Raw genomic sequence first — 15165 nt, 5'->3', positions numbered from 1 at the left:
GCAGAGTTAGTAGCAGTTTCCCCTTTAATCCCTAACAAAGATGGTAAGTTTATATCAGAATTAGGAGACAAAGTGACAGATAAGAAAATAGCACCAGGTGTGGAGGAAAAGATCTCTTTAGCTTTAGAACAAAGACCAGAAGTAAAGATGACCAGGGTTCTTTCGCCGCTCGATCCAGCGGATTGTATTTTTCCCTCGGGTCTATCATCCCGGGGAAAAACAGATAAAGATATTAGTAAGAATGTAATTCAGTCCTCGTCTACTAATAAATTCGTAGAGGAGATTCCTTCTTCTTCTCGAGTTCCGTTCGGTCCGGGGGTTAATCCTAGTCCTTCGGGTAGGTTAGATCAAGGGCTAAATATAGCAGAGTACAATGCTAATTTTCTCGGGCTATCACAAGGGTATAGAACTCTAGTTAGGCAGTGTTTTCTGATGAAACTATAGTGACATCAGAAATCACGTGCTTAAGAATTTTCCTGAATTTGAAGATGATCTTAGTTTTGATTTTCAAGGTGGAGATTTTTCAATTTATTGGCTCTCTTTAAAGAAGATGAATGAGGGATGTAGCCCTTCTGAATCTATGTTTCAACTTCCTTCCTCTCTCCTCCTTCCTTCTTCTTCTTCTTCCTTTTCTGTTACTTCTTCGGAACTGATATCTGCTATGCCTTCTGGGTCAGTAGGGGTTTCTATTTCTCCTTCCTCTATGTTTCCTACTTCTGAGGGTTCTTCGACTTTTTTCAATTCCTTTCCTAGTAGTCGGGGGGAGCATCTGATTCCGGTATTCCTTGTTCGGATGGTGTCAGTGGTCAGGTGATTTGGTCGGATAGTACGGACAATGTATCTGTTAGGATGTACCCTTACTCTTCAGTCGTTCCTAAGACTGATACGACAATATCGACAGGGTTTGGGGGTTCTTTGAGCTCACTGCGCACAACCCGAGAGTCAGGTTGGAATACTGTATTGACTGACAGTAACATGGCTAGCTCGTTGGCAAGGGGTGGTAGGAGCATGAAGCGTTGTTTTTCGTCAGGGCAGAGAGACAGCACTGACGGTGTAGGTTTTCATCAACCTCCGTACGGGGGTTCATTGGGTTCGAATATCCTTCCAGATTCAGGTATTGCTTCTCTTGGTAACATTCACCATTTAGTCTCTAAAGCTTCCGGTAGACGTAGGTTCGTTCCGGAGTACATTAGCTATGACGCAAGGCAGACTGGATAGAGTACTGAGGGTGCCAGATATGGCGGTTAGGAGTAGCGGAGTGACAGTAGCTGCGGGATGGTCAACACTCCAGGTAGGTAATATGACTAATGTACAGGCAGGAAACATACAAACACAGGTAGCAGGGGCAAGGACAGGAAAGGTGGAAGGGGTAAGGACAGGAGAATTTTTTAGGAGTTTCAGCAGCTGGCCGGGAGTATCTGGCAACCAGAGGGTGGGCGGAGCGAGCGCGACTGTTGCGTCATCGAGACAGGAGACGCGTAATATGACGATGCCGAGTTCGTCTGCATTCGGTAACACTGCACCTGATAGACAGTCTGCGTTCCAGACTAGTCATTGGACAGTAGCTCACCTGAGCTGTTGACAACACTGCCGTCTTGGCAGAGTGTCGATACGCCTCGTCATCCACCTGTGCCTATTGACGATATTTCTGGGTGGCGGAGGGAGGGGGTTGGTATAAGTGGTGAAGGGTTGAATTTATCGGTAGGTTTAGGAGATGTACAGTCTGCTTCTATGACAGGGCGAGCTCGGCCTTCGGACGTAATCCAAGAAGACGAGTTGGATGAAGACACAGCTGCTGTTGAGGATCTTTCGAGTCAAGTGCGTGACAGCGAATACAGCAGGATGATTCATTTCATCCAGGATATTTTCCCGCAGGCAAAGGGAGAGGATCAACCGTTCCAGCAGAGTCATTCAGTTTTCGAGGAATTATATGCTACTAAACCTCCCGTAGTGTACTCTTCGAACAAACTTCCTTGGTTCGGGAGAGTCGAACAAGCTCTGAAAGAGGCGGACAAGAGACTAGCTTCAGTGGTAGGACTTAATAGGCAGGACTCGGCGCTCCTTCCTCCAAGGAAGGCGTTGTATGGAGTATCTGGGAACCCTTCATCGGGGACTCGGGTTCCTCTCAATGAATCTATTGAGGGGTTAATTCCTAGATCTCTGGCTTCATCTAGGCTCGTTAGTGTTTCTCTGAAGGAGGCAGCTGCCTTGGAAAGCGTATTCAGGAATCAGACGGAGGCCTTGTCACACACAATGTGGACTCTGTCTGGCTTGATGGGGTTCTTGAAGAAGGATGGTTTTGTTCCTTCAGACCCTGGACTGTTTGATAACCTCATCACTTCAGTTTCCATGGGCCTGGCACACCAGGCAAATTGTGTGGCAGGGTGTACGACATTCATTGGTAAGAAGAGGCGAGACCTTACCTTAGTCATTTGCCCCCGCATTTCCCGGATCTACACAAAAGGATTTTGTCCCGTTCTCCAATAACATTGACGAGTTCGTTATTTAACGAACAGGAAGTGACCAATATGATGAATTTTGTATCATCAACCTCAACAGTGGAGTCTCAACAAGCATTGATCAGGGTGGCAGCACAAGGAGCTAGATCTCCAAAAGGAACAAGGATGTCGTCTCCAGGTAAGCGGCGAGCAGATTCTCGTTCTCCTTCTAGGTCTCCAAAGAAGGTTAGATTCGCGAAGAGGTCGGCTCACTCGACTTCCTCGAAGACAGGAGCTTCGAGGAAGAATTTTCGCAAATAGGAGACACCACTCTCGGGAATACCAGTAGGGGGTTGCCTCTCTCTCAGTTCACCGTCCACTGGAGAGAGTACAATGCAGACAGTTGGGTTTTGGAGGTGCTGGAGAAGGGGTACAAGATTCCTCTTTGTTCGGTTCCTCCACTCTCCACGACCATTCGTCTGCACAGTTATGCTCCTTCATCCATCAGGGGTATAGCTTTAGAAGAGGGAGATTCAGGCCTCTAATCCAAAAAGGGGCAATAGAGCCTGCTCCCCAACCCCAGGGTTTTTACAGTCGAATTTTCGTCACACAGAAGGCGTCAGGGTCTTGGAGACCCATTATAGACCTATCAGAGCTCAACAAGAGGGTGAAATGTACAAAATTCCACATGGAAACCGTGGCTTCAGTGTTGAGGTCAGTTCGAAGAAACGATTGGATGGTGACGGTGGACCTCAAGGATGCGTACCTCCAAATTCCAATTCATCAGGAGTCGAGGAGGCTCCTTCGTTTCTGGGGTCCTCCGGGTACCTTCCAGTTCAAGGTACTTTGCTTCGGGCTGACCACGGCTCCTCAGGTCTTCACGAGAGTGATGTCTCCAGTTTCAAAGATAATGCACAGTCAAGGTTTTCGGATGAGAAGATACCTGGACGACTGGCTAATTCAGGCGGACTCCAAGAAAGAAGCAGTAAGAGCGACAAGCTTTTTGCTGGATTTATGTGTGAAGTTGGGTATAAGGATAAACGAAGACAAGAGCGATCCTTGTACCTTCACAGGAGAAGACTTATTTAGGGATGAGGATTCAGACGCCTCTTTTGAAGGCTTTCCCGACCTCAGAGAGGGTCGAGATGTACTAGGCCAACTGGAGGAGTTCAGGTCGACAAGAGAACAACCAGTTTCGGAATGGCTAAGCCTCCTGGGGAGAATGTCCTCTCTCTCCCTTCTGGTTCCTCGGTCTCGTCTACGGATGAGGTCTTTGCAGGCATGTCTCAGGAATCGCTGGGACTTTCGGGACAAGAGTGCAGTGATCAGCTGGGACGATTCTTGCCGAGAGGATCTTCGGTGGTGGTCAGAAGAACATCATCTGACCACCGGTGTAGAGTTAGACCTTCCGATTCCGGACGTTCATCTGTTCACAGATGCCTCGGATCAAGGTTGGGGAGCAACCCTGGAGGGAGCTCAAGCCAAGGGCCTTTGGAGGGATCCGGATCGGAGAGAGTCCATAAATTTCAGGGAACTCAGGGCAGTAGAGGAGGCATTATGCACCTTCGAGGAACAGGTGTTAAATCTTACAGTGGCCTTGTTTTCAGACAACTCCACAGCATTGGCATACCTGAAGAAGGAAGGAGGTACAAGATCCTTCAATCTGAACGAAGTGGCACAGAGAATTTTAAGATGGTGCGAGACACACAGGTAAAGATTCTACCACAATTCATCGCAGGCAAAAGGAATGTGGTGGCAGATGCCTTGAGCAGATCAAGGGAAGTTCTGGGGGCAGAATGGACCTTGGTCCAGGAGGAAGTAGACCTCCTTTTAAAAAGATGGCCAGCAACGATAGATCTTTTTGCCACGAGTCAGAACCACCGACTACCGGTTTACTTTTCACCGGTGACGGATCCTATGTCAGCGGGAACAGACGCGATGTTACAGTCATGGGACAGGATGCAGGTGTATGCGTTCCCTCCTTTCGGCATGTTGGATCAGGTACTGAGGAAACTCATGGACTGTTCAACACTCAGATGACCCTAATCGCTCCTTTTCTGGCGGCCTCAAAGATCTTGGTTCCCGGATCTTCTACAAATGCTAATAATGCCCCCAGTACTTCTTCCTCACAGAAAGGACCTTTTAAGACAGCCACATTTTCATCGGTTCCACCAAAACCTTCGAGTGCTAAGGCTGGCTGCATGGAGACTATCCAGCGAGCAGCAAGAGAAGCGGGTTTTTCACGAGGAGTGGCTAGACAGCTTACTCTCTGTCTAAGAAAATCCACAAGAAGACTATACCAAGTACGGTGGGCCATGTATAGAAGTTGGTGCAGGTCGCAGGGACATACCATTTCCAGTCCTACAATTCCGAAAATAGCGGAATTCTTGCTCTTTCTTAGACAAAGGAAGAATCTCTCGTACTCATCAATTGCAGGGTATAGAGCTATGCTTAGTAGCACTTTTCGTTTCCATCTACCTGAAATATCTTCCAGCAGAGTGATTCATGATTTGTTGAGGTCTTTCAAGATTGAGAAGCCAAGGACCCCATCTCACGCACCTCCCTGGAATCTTTCAATGGTCTTCTTAGGTTTGTTGGCGTCTTCAGAATTTGAACCTTTGGAGAGTTTAACGCTGAAGGAACTGACGAAAAAGGTCCTCTTTCTGGTAGCATTAGCAACAGCTAGAAGAATAGGGGACTTCAAGCCATCGCGAAAGATATCTCGTGGGTTGGAGAGGATCTGTTCCTGTCGTACCTTCCCGAATTCAGAGCAAAGACAGAGTCAGAGTCTAATCCTCTTCCCAGGTCGTTTAGAGTTTCAGCGTTGACCGACTTCGTGGGAGGAGACGAAGAAGAGTTGCGGTTATGTCCGGTAAGAGCATTGAGAGCTTACGTGAATAAGACGAAGAAACTGAAACCCAGACCTAGAACCTTATTCGTTTCCCCCAAAAATCCCTCTAGATCGATCTCCAAAAACGCAATCAGCTTTTTCCTCAGGGAAGTCATTCGACAGGCAATAACTAAAGGGTCAACTGCTTCAGATAGTTCAGAGTTGACAGGAGTCAGAGCTCATAGTATTAGGGGAATGGCAACTTCGGCAGCTTTCTTAAGAAATTTTTCAGTATCGGCGATTCTGCAGGCAGCAACTTGGAAGTCTGTTTCGGTTTTCACTTCTTTCTACTTGAGGGATGTTCAGTTTCAGTCCGACGAAGGGTTTTCTTTAGGTCCGTTCGTGGCAGCGGGAGCAGTTATAGGGGATAACCGTTAGTTTATACAAGTCAGTAATCAGAATTAGGATTAGAGTAGTGAGCAAATATTAGGGATATGTAGGAGGCATTCATGATAGGACATATCACGAAAGGATTCTAAGTATTAGGACAGATAGGAAAGAACAGGTCTAGGCCTATCTTAGGGTATTCTTCCACTTATCAGGCACAGAACAGACAGGCAGGTACAACACTACAGGAGAGGACAGCGCTACGAACGGAGACACCGTTGCAGATGCACCGATGGACGGACACCACAACGTTTTTCTTTTCTCCTCCGTACTGAGAGCCTAGGACCACATTGGAGGTCTTCAAGTTTTCCCTCCATACATGAGAGGCCGAGAGCCACATGGGAGAGTCTTCAGAGCCCTCCATACAGAGAGGCCGAGCCACATGGGAGGTCTTCAGAGTCCCTCCATACATGAGAGGCCGGAGCCCATGGGAGGTCTTCATTTTCCCCTCCATAACATGAGAGGCCGAGAAGCCCATGGGAGGTCCTTCAGATTCCCTCCATACATGAGAGGCCGAGAGCCACATGGGAGGTCTTCAGCTTGCCTCTACTCAGGTGAGGCACATAGCCACCTGAGAGGAAACAGGTTTGTATCCCTCCTGCACTCAATGAGTTTTGACCTTTAGAGTAGAGGTGCAGAGTCTTTCCCTCCACCCTGGGAGGCCTTGAAGGCCACACATGGGAGATTAGTTTTGGACGAGGGACAAAGGAACTTGAGACTGACTCGGGTACTCGTCTCCAAATGCATTCTGGTAAAGAAAATGAGTCGGGTGAGTGCTTAATTATATTGACTGACAACTGGTACAGTGGAGGGCCGGGCAGAGTTGATTCCCCACCTCCAAATTAATGTTGTTAATCGGGCTTATTCAGGTGTTCAGGGGGTGTATTGCAATATGAAGTTTTTATTGTAAAACTAATATTGTAATACCTACCTGAACACCTGAATGATTCCCACCCTCCTCCCCTCTCATACAGAGTTATTGAGTTAAGATTGACGTGAGAGGGCAGGTGTGACCGGCCCGTGAGGCAGGGCTACCAGCGGTGGGCTGGTAAATAGGTAACGAGGGTGTTTGCCAGAAGATTGGCAACACTGATCGTTTATTTTAACCAAAGATTTGGTAAATTTTAATAAATGAGGGTTCGGGCTGGTAAGTGACCAGGGCTTATTCAGGTGTTCAGGTAGGTATTACAATATTAGTTTTACAATAAAAACTTCATTTTTTTTTTGTAATTTGGTAATGGTGCAAAAAGATATGTAAGTTATATAAACTGTTAATCCTGTACATAAGTATATTGGTACTGAAATATCCTCACAGATTTTGAATATTATACTTTTGAACTTATGGAACACTATTTTCCATTTCTAAGTCTTATTTTCCCTCTTATTTAGAATTTTAGGATTAAAACTGTATACTACTTCCTTTACAGACTTTTTGAAGGAGAAGCTTGATGATTACGTAACGAAAAATTTGCCCAAAGTGAAAGTCGTCCATCTTGCGAAACGTTCCGGGCTCATTAGGGCTCGTTTAGCCGGAGCCAAAGCTGCAAAGGGAGATGTGATCATTTTTCTGGACTCTCACACTGAATGCACCACTAACTGGCTCCCTCCTCTCTTAGGTAAAGGAGAATTTCTTTTATAACATGCATTGCATTTTGCATTTATTAAAGGTATAAATATGCTATTATTTGGTATGTGTCTCTCAAAATATCCTACATGTTGACATTTTCACAGTATTGTAGCATTTTAGTACCATTCACATGAAAACTGTAAACCAAATGACTCTTGGGAGGTGATTGGCATTTCCTGTGAGAAAATCTAATCCATAGAACAGGATGATGTCATCTAGTTAGTTCCTGTGCTTTCTATGGGGTGAGACACCTTTACTGGCACTTGATGTGTGTGTGTTTTTTATTATTATTTTTATTATTCCTTCATCTCCTTTCAAGCCTCGACTCAGAAAGCACTAGTATACAGATTGGGGTTTCATATGAACTGCACACCAATATTTCTCGCTTTAGAATTTGGTGTTTCATATGAACTGCAAACAAGCATTTCCCACACACTATGAAAATTGGCGTTTCATAGAAATGGCAAACCATTACTTGTTTCTCAAGAGCCAGTCTACCAAGAATTTACCAAGAAAGTAAACTCGCATTTTCAGTGGGATATGATCTACATGTGAGATATAGCTTCTGTTTTTTTTTGAGATACAGCTTCTGTTTTTTCTACATCTTTCTGAATCTTCAGTTGAGTTAGCATCTGTTTGCTCCTTGAGGTTTGTTATTCCTCCCTACCTTTTTCTGGCAATGGTGGTGTTCTTTTTTCTTGTTAACTATAATTCATTCACTGTCATGTGATCCTAGGTTCTAGATAAATCAGACTTTGTGACTTCACTATTCATTATTATGGCTGTGCCATGGTTGCTTGCCCCAAGTTGTTTGTCAACTTATGCCAGTTTAGTATGCCCACTTTTACTTCTGCTAATTGAGTTATAAAAAGGTTTTGGTTTTACTTGCTACTCTGTGTATTTGCATTAATAGGAAAAAACTTAAGTGTTGGGAATGGGTCTAAATGGATTTGGGTGGACACAGTGTATCATTGGACACTATCCAGATAAGTTCCATTACAGTGAAAACCAGTGAAGATTTAATGATTTTTTGCCTGAAGGACCCACATTGACTATACATATTTGTATACAATATTTACATGAAAGTACATAATACCAGCAGGACTGAACAGTAGATTTAGTTTAGTAATTAAATTATTATTAAGAAACTCTCTCTCTCTCTCTCTCTCTCTCTCTCTCTCTCTCTCTCTCTCTCTCTCTCTATCTCTCTCTCCTCTCTCTCTCTCTCCCTCTCTCTCTCTCTCCTCTCTCCTATCTCTCATCTTTTATTTAATTTTTTTGGTTCCTACCTCTTCTTTTCGCTCTCTCTCTCTCTCTCTCTTCTTTTATTATTTTTTGGTTCCATACCTCTTCTTTCTGCTCATGCCACTGGCTTTCTTAGATATGTCCTAATAAATGGTGTTTGCTTAAAGGCAGTTCTTGTTTCGGAATGACATGGCAATTTGGGACTGCTTCTGTCTTATCTTGTTGGTCTGACAAGATCATGTCCTGCCTTAATAATTTTAATGGAAAGCCTTGAGACGCATCTCCTTCCATTTAAGTGTATGTGAATGTGATTACATTTTTAGAAAATGGATTTTACGTATAAATATACATGAGAATTAGTATATACTTGGAGGAATTGTGTCACTCTCAATTGGTCATGAGTTGCGGGTTTATCTTGCCAGGGTGCAGGACTGGTAAGTTTAAACGAAAACAATAGTTATGCTAAAACAAATTTTTTTACTGCTGTTTTACTATGCTTAAAGTATACTGTCAAAATGTAGACTTTTTATCATTTTATATCCACAAACTTTGTGTGAAATACTAACTAATTCAGTATATAGATGTAGATTTCATCAGAAACAATATACAAACTTAAATTGGATGCCTGTAGTAGTATTATATTATACTGTTTGTGACAAGACATATCTTGATGTGCAGTGAACTGGTTTAGTAACAATATGCACGAACTTTAACTACTACTACTACTACTATTATTACTACTACTACTACTACTGCTATTACTACTACTACTACTACTACTAGTACTACTCCTATATACTACTGCTGCTGCACTAGTACTACTACTTCATCCACCAGTACTGCTTTCAAATAATAGAAGCTTGTTATCTCATCATGACCGAAATTTTTTATGATTTGCTGCAACGTTTTATTTCAGAACCAATTGCTAAGGATTACAAGACCTGTGTTTGCCCATTTATTGATGTCATAGATTATGAAACCTTTGCTTATCGTGCACAAGACGAAGGAGCGCGTGGGGCATTTGACTGGGAGTTTTTCTACAAACGTTTGCCTTTGCTCCCTGAAGATCAGCAGAACATGCCAGAACCATTTAAGTTTGTATCTGCCATGTTTGTATAAGTGTACTAGGTTTAAGTTTATGAATGTCTGCATGTATAATTTCCGTATGTATTCTGAATTCATTCAAGTTCAGTGACTGAAATGGTCTATCTACAAGGTATATCAGGGTGATAGCATACTTTGAATGGTGTGAAATGTAAACATAAAAGTATTGCAATTTAAATGTCAGCTTTGGTCAAAGATTGGATTGAAAAGTGTAAAGGTGACCTTGTGATGTAAAAGGGATACTACATAGAGAGATATTGATAAAAGTGAGCACTTTTCAGATGTTTTACAGCAGAAAAATTCTCACCAAGTCCTCTACCAGTTTTAAAAGTTAATGGTAAGCACATCTGTCCTTGGATGTAAGTAATCTTGTAGCTGAACACTTTGCTAAGCATATCAAGTAGATCAAAAGTTTCCCAAGGATGCATAGACAGATTTGAGAAGGGCAAAGACATTTAGATTTCATGCCAAATAAGGATCTAGGTACTAATTTTATTTTCTATCAAATCTGTCTTTGCATTTTTGTTGAAAGGTTTTAATCTGCTGGATATGTTAGCCAAGTGTTCAGGTAGAACATAACTTTCATCCAAGGACTGATGTACTGATCATAAACGTTTGTACTCACCACATAACTTTAAAAACTGATGGATAACTTGTAGTGAATTTTGCTGATACACTATAATTTTCTAACATATATACTGCAAAGGAAAGACACAAGGTCATAAGCAAAAGTTCATTTAACAAAAGCTTCAGCTCTCGTAGATAGCCGTAAGACTGGCAATTCCGCTGAAGTAAAGAGAAGCAATTATTTATAAAGCAATCCATAGTTGATTTATTTTTTATTAGATGTTCCCTGACTGTTAAACTGTAGCCAAACTTCAAATTGATCTTGCAATATATTGAAATTTTTTTTTTCTCTTAATACTCTACATATATGTGCGTTTTGTTGGTTGAGGGGGATGGTGTATCAACAGTGGTCCTTTGAATTTAGTTTAATCGAGGTTGTCTGCACTACTGGCTTAGCAGCATCTGTCTCATGCATCCAGCAGGAGTAGACTGAGAAGCAGTTTTTTTCCAAGTAGTCAATGAATACAGTGGTCCCCCTGTATTCACGGGGGGTGTGTACCAGACCCCCCCCCGTGGATAGTTAGAATCCACGAATAGTTGGAACCCCTATAAAACTGCTGAAAACAGCCAATTTTGTTAGTTAAGACTAGAAAAACCAACTAAAAATGTTTATATATGGTGTTTTTAATAGTTTTATCACAAAAAGCGCATTTTGTGATGAAATTAATTACAAAAACTAGCATATTTCTCATAGAAAAATACTGTGAATAGGCAAATTTCCAGCAAATAATGGGTAGATATGGTCCAGAGAAAAATCTGCGAATCTGTGAGTCCACGAATCCGGAGAACGCGAATACGGTGGGCCCACTGTACTTATTATAGTGGTGTATATTTCTGTGATAGATACTTGTAATAGACCTCCTTCACTGGGGTCTTCCTCCTGTTCAGGCCTGACATTGCAATAAATTACTTCTAGTATGTATGAAGGGAAGGTTGAACTGTCTTTCCTTGGTGAACAATGCCCTGGTGCATGGGGCTATGCCTGTACTAAGCCGTGTTTGCTTGCTCACATGTATGTATGTTCAGGAGATGAGCAGGTGGCACATTTTTTGGGATAGGTCTTCTCTCAATCTCTACAATTCTGTATGAAGGTACAGCAGTGTCTTATAAATTCAGGATAATCTTGGTGGGTTTTGGTGGTGTGAAATTCATGTATTTCATGGGCATGTATTTAATTATTCATCCTCTAGATAATTGTAACTCCTAACCTGTAGCTGAAATTGAAGTTCAAGTTTTATCTCAGCCATCATCTCAAGTGTTGTTACGCTTTGTATGGTTGAGCACACAAGACCCTTTGGTTTTGCATGGATGAGAACCACTTATATCGATATGAGAAATATTCCTTGTCTGTACAGTACCCATCTTTCCTTGCAAAATTGAGTCAATTTGAAATGAACATATCGCGTTTCATTTGCCGTTGCAACAAATGATATCGTGATCTTTGATGATCTCTTAAGAAGTCAGTTTGTTGTACTAGTCAGCAGGTCAATATACATTCAGACCTGGAAGCTTTCCAAGAGGTGCTCCTTCTACTTCAAAATCATCCATTTTTGCATTTGTAATGTAACAACTGGCCTTTCATGTTGCTCTTAGCTGGTAGATTACCACTGAAGCATCCCACTTTTCACCCTCATTTTGCAGGTTCATTCATATTTCCTTTACCTGCCTCTAAAATGTGAAAAACACTCAAGATTTCATTTTGTTTGTTTCCAGTGGGACATCTGCAACATAAGAAGTAACTTTATGAATGTTTGCATGATTTACGAAGCAAGTTCTTGATTTCTGTTTTATAGACGTTAATCTCTGTGGGATTTTCTTCTTAAATTTCATAGCAACTAACATTATTTCTTAAACAGGGGGTTTAATTTGCCATTTTATCCATATCTGTCAGAGTAAAGAGGGTGGCAACTGTGGTAGGTCATCATTACATCCATGGTAACATTTGCTATTACGTATATTAGTAATCATGGAATAAACAGAACAAAATTCCATAAAATAGTTTGAAAAAAAAAAATATGCCACTACCCTTTCATGTAGCTCATTCCTCCACCAGTGACACCAGTAAGAGCTAACTCCCTATTCTATACTAAAAGGAAGGCACCAACTCGGTTAAGGTGGCTCAAGTGTAGGCCAAATCTGGTCGATTGGGTTGGGAGCATTACATGAATACAATTATCCCCTCCCTAATCAATCATCTTGGCAGGTAAGCCAGACAAATTGCTGAGAGTCCTATGCTTAGAAACCAGCTCACCCTTGGAATCTGTAGGCCAGTTATCAGATACTAGCCGCCCCCCCCCCCCCCCTCCCCCCCCCCGACATATCAAATGTTCTCATATTTATACCTCTCAGATCCAAAAAATTATCAGGTGGTTGACAACACCATCACTGCTTCCATTGTTGACCTTAAAAAAGAATTCCATTCCAAGCAAATGCTGTTAGAAAGTAAGATAACAAAGTACAGCAGCAGGATTAAAATAAAATAGTGTAACTGGGAAAGGGGGGGGGGGGGGGGGGGGAAGGGGGCGGGGGGGGGGGGGAACCCCACAGATGAACTAAGGAGCTGTGATTTGAGAGATTGGACAGTAAGTTGGAAGAAAGCTACTAAGTATACATATATGGAATAAGAGCCAAGTGTAAGGAGGGAAAAAAAAAACAATACTGGCTCGTACTTGCTATAAACAAGTGCCAGGTGAGACTCCTGCACGAAGGGCGAAAGGTCAAGCATCAGGCTCTCCCCAAAGCCCCTCTGGTAACAGTTAGTCTCATAGTATATTTGGGATGGTCAAGGCAGAAGGATATTGTATTTAGCAACTTCATTAAATGACATGGTTGCTCTCTTATTTGCACGAGTTATTTTTAAATAGTATAAGGTTAGCTATATCATCATTCAGGAGAACTGCTTTCTTTTGAAGGTGCTACTTTCATAATGTGGAATTTGTACTAGACAGTGCTATGTTCATATTGTAATAATACAATGTTTTTCCAGGAGCCCTGTGATGGCTGGAGGTTTATTTGCCATCAGCACTAAATTCTTCTGGGAACTTGGTGGCTATGACCCAGGATTGGACATATGGGGAGGAGAACAGTATGAACTGTCCTTCAAGGTAAGCTGGATGTGTGTGTGTGTTTTTGTATGTATGTAGTATGTATGTGAGTTTGTATTTGTACATAGGAGGGAAGGGGGAATGCACTGTAAGTCTCTCTCTCTCTCACCATCACTCGGCATGGCTATATAAGGGACATTGATGATAGAAGCTGGCCCTTGGTTGACAGCAGCAAATCTATACATGGGGAGTTTAGTATTCATAAAATATTGTGACATACAGAAAAAACAAGGATACACATTATCCTTGTGTACAGAGATATACCTGGAGGTGGTGTTCTGAAGGCAGTTGCAGAGTTCCTAGTGAAGAAAAAACTATCCTTTTTCTCAATAAAACAACAGCCAAGATGGTAGCCATAAAAACGAAGCTTTTGACTAGTAATGCATTATATTTTAATGAAGTACCATCACTAAAAGATAAAGTAATTGACTTGCAGTGCCATTAGCGATACAACGTTTGTATTGTTGATGAATCCCATTTTCATGACTGGTATTTTATGTATTGTGGTCCTTTTTAGTAAATTCATTCACAAAAATTGTCATAATGTCTGGCTGTACATCTGCTCTGTAGCTAGCTATAACCAGTTGTCTTGGGCTATGTCATGTTTCCTTAGTATGCGTACAGTGATTTAATTCTCTAGTTCCACTGTGGATGTCATAATTTTCTTAGTGTTCTTTTATCTTTAAGTGTATACATAATTGGTTAACAGTAATATGTTTAGAATGAGTAAAATATATCAGTCACATTGTGAAGTTAAGTTAAGTATATCTTAGTTTAACCAGACCACTGAGCCGATTAACTGCTCTCCTAGGGCTGGCCCGAAGGATTAGATATTTCTACATGGCTAGGAACTAATTTGTCACCTAGCAATGGGACCTACAGCTTATTGTGGGATCCGAACCACATTACTATATCGAGAAATGAGTTTCTATTACCATCCTCTGATTCCGCATTGGCCGGGCCGAGAATCAAACTTCAGACCACCGGATTGGTGGCCGAGCGTGAAAACCACTCGTCCAACGAGGAACTGTCACCTTGTGAAAATTAATGTAATTTTCCAAGGGTGGTTATGTCTTACAGTAATGTATTTTGGTATTATGTAAAAACAAAAGTGATTTTAATGTGTATATTATTTGCAGATTTGGCAGTGTGGTGGCACAATGGTTGATGCTCCTTGTTCCCGAATTGGCCATATTTATCGAAAGTTTGCTCCATTTCCAAATCCAGGTGTGGGTGATTTTGTGGGAAGGGTAAGTCAATTTTTATACTACATGATTAGATCTGCAGTATAATCTAAAGAAAATAAAAGCTTCTAGAGCACAGAAATAAATATCACAACAGACTGATAAAAATTATATCTAATATAGGAGCTAGTAGAAAAGGTAGATAAGACAAAGTATTTTGCAAGTGTCAATACCTAAATGCTTGTCTATTAGGATGGAAGGAATATTTACCATGAAAGGTAGTAGTCTGATTAATAAATAAATGAAGGAGATGGAGGAATGATAGGTAACATGTAAGTTACCCTGCTTATCTGTCAGTAGCCAGAAGTCTTTCTAGATGCTATAATAGTTCTTTCTGCAGCAAAAAAAAAAAAAAAAGTATGGTGCCCCTCTAACTGGCATTTTCTCCTAGTCGCTTAAAGTGGTGGGTTTGAAGGGCGTATATAAGTGGTTTTGCCTGAAACCTTTTGCACATGTTTTAATGAAGGCATAAGTCACAGAGGGGAAAACAGGAAAGGAG

The 15165-nt window shown here is 41.9% G+C and overlaps 1 protein-coding gene and 1 long non-coding RNA gene across 7 annotated transcripts in view; one reads left to right on the top strand and one right to left on the bottom strand.

The window, feature by feature from the left end:
• LOC135200362 (uncharacterized) overlaps positions 1–15165 on the bottom strand; it is a 218663-nt gene that overhangs the window by 46623 nt on the left and 156875 nt on the right. The gene's annotated exons all lie outside the window — the stretch shown is intronic.
• LOC135200359 (putative polypeptide N-acetylgalactosaminyltransferase 10) overlaps positions 1–15165 on the top strand; it is a 33257-nt gene that overhangs the window by 7287 nt on the left and 10805 nt on the right. For all 4 annotated transcript variants that reach the window (XM_064228962.1, XM_064228960.1, XM_064228959.1 and 1 more), the window contains exons 5-8: positions 7143–7331; positions 9504–9681; positions 13305–13422; positions 14562–14672. In XM_064228962.1, coding sequence (XP_064085032.1) covers positions 7143–7331; positions 9504–9681; positions 13305–13422; positions 14562–14672 — 596 coding nt within the window. The remainder of the gene's footprint in view (positions 1–7142; positions 7332–9503; positions 9682–13304; positions 13423–14561; positions 14673–15165) is intronic.

This window comes from Macrobrachium nipponense, chromosome 26 (assembly GCF_015104395.2).
Source record: "Macrobrachium nipponense isolate FS-2020 chromosome 26, ASM1510439v2, whole genome shotgun sequence".
In the NCBI taxonomy this organism is placed as follows: Eukaryota; Metazoa; Arthropoda; class Malacostraca; order Decapoda; family Palaemonidae; genus Macrobrachium; species Macrobrachium nipponense.
The sequence above is the reverse complement of the archived record's forward strand: the minus strand, read 5'-3'. Positions and strand labels throughout refer to the sequence as shown.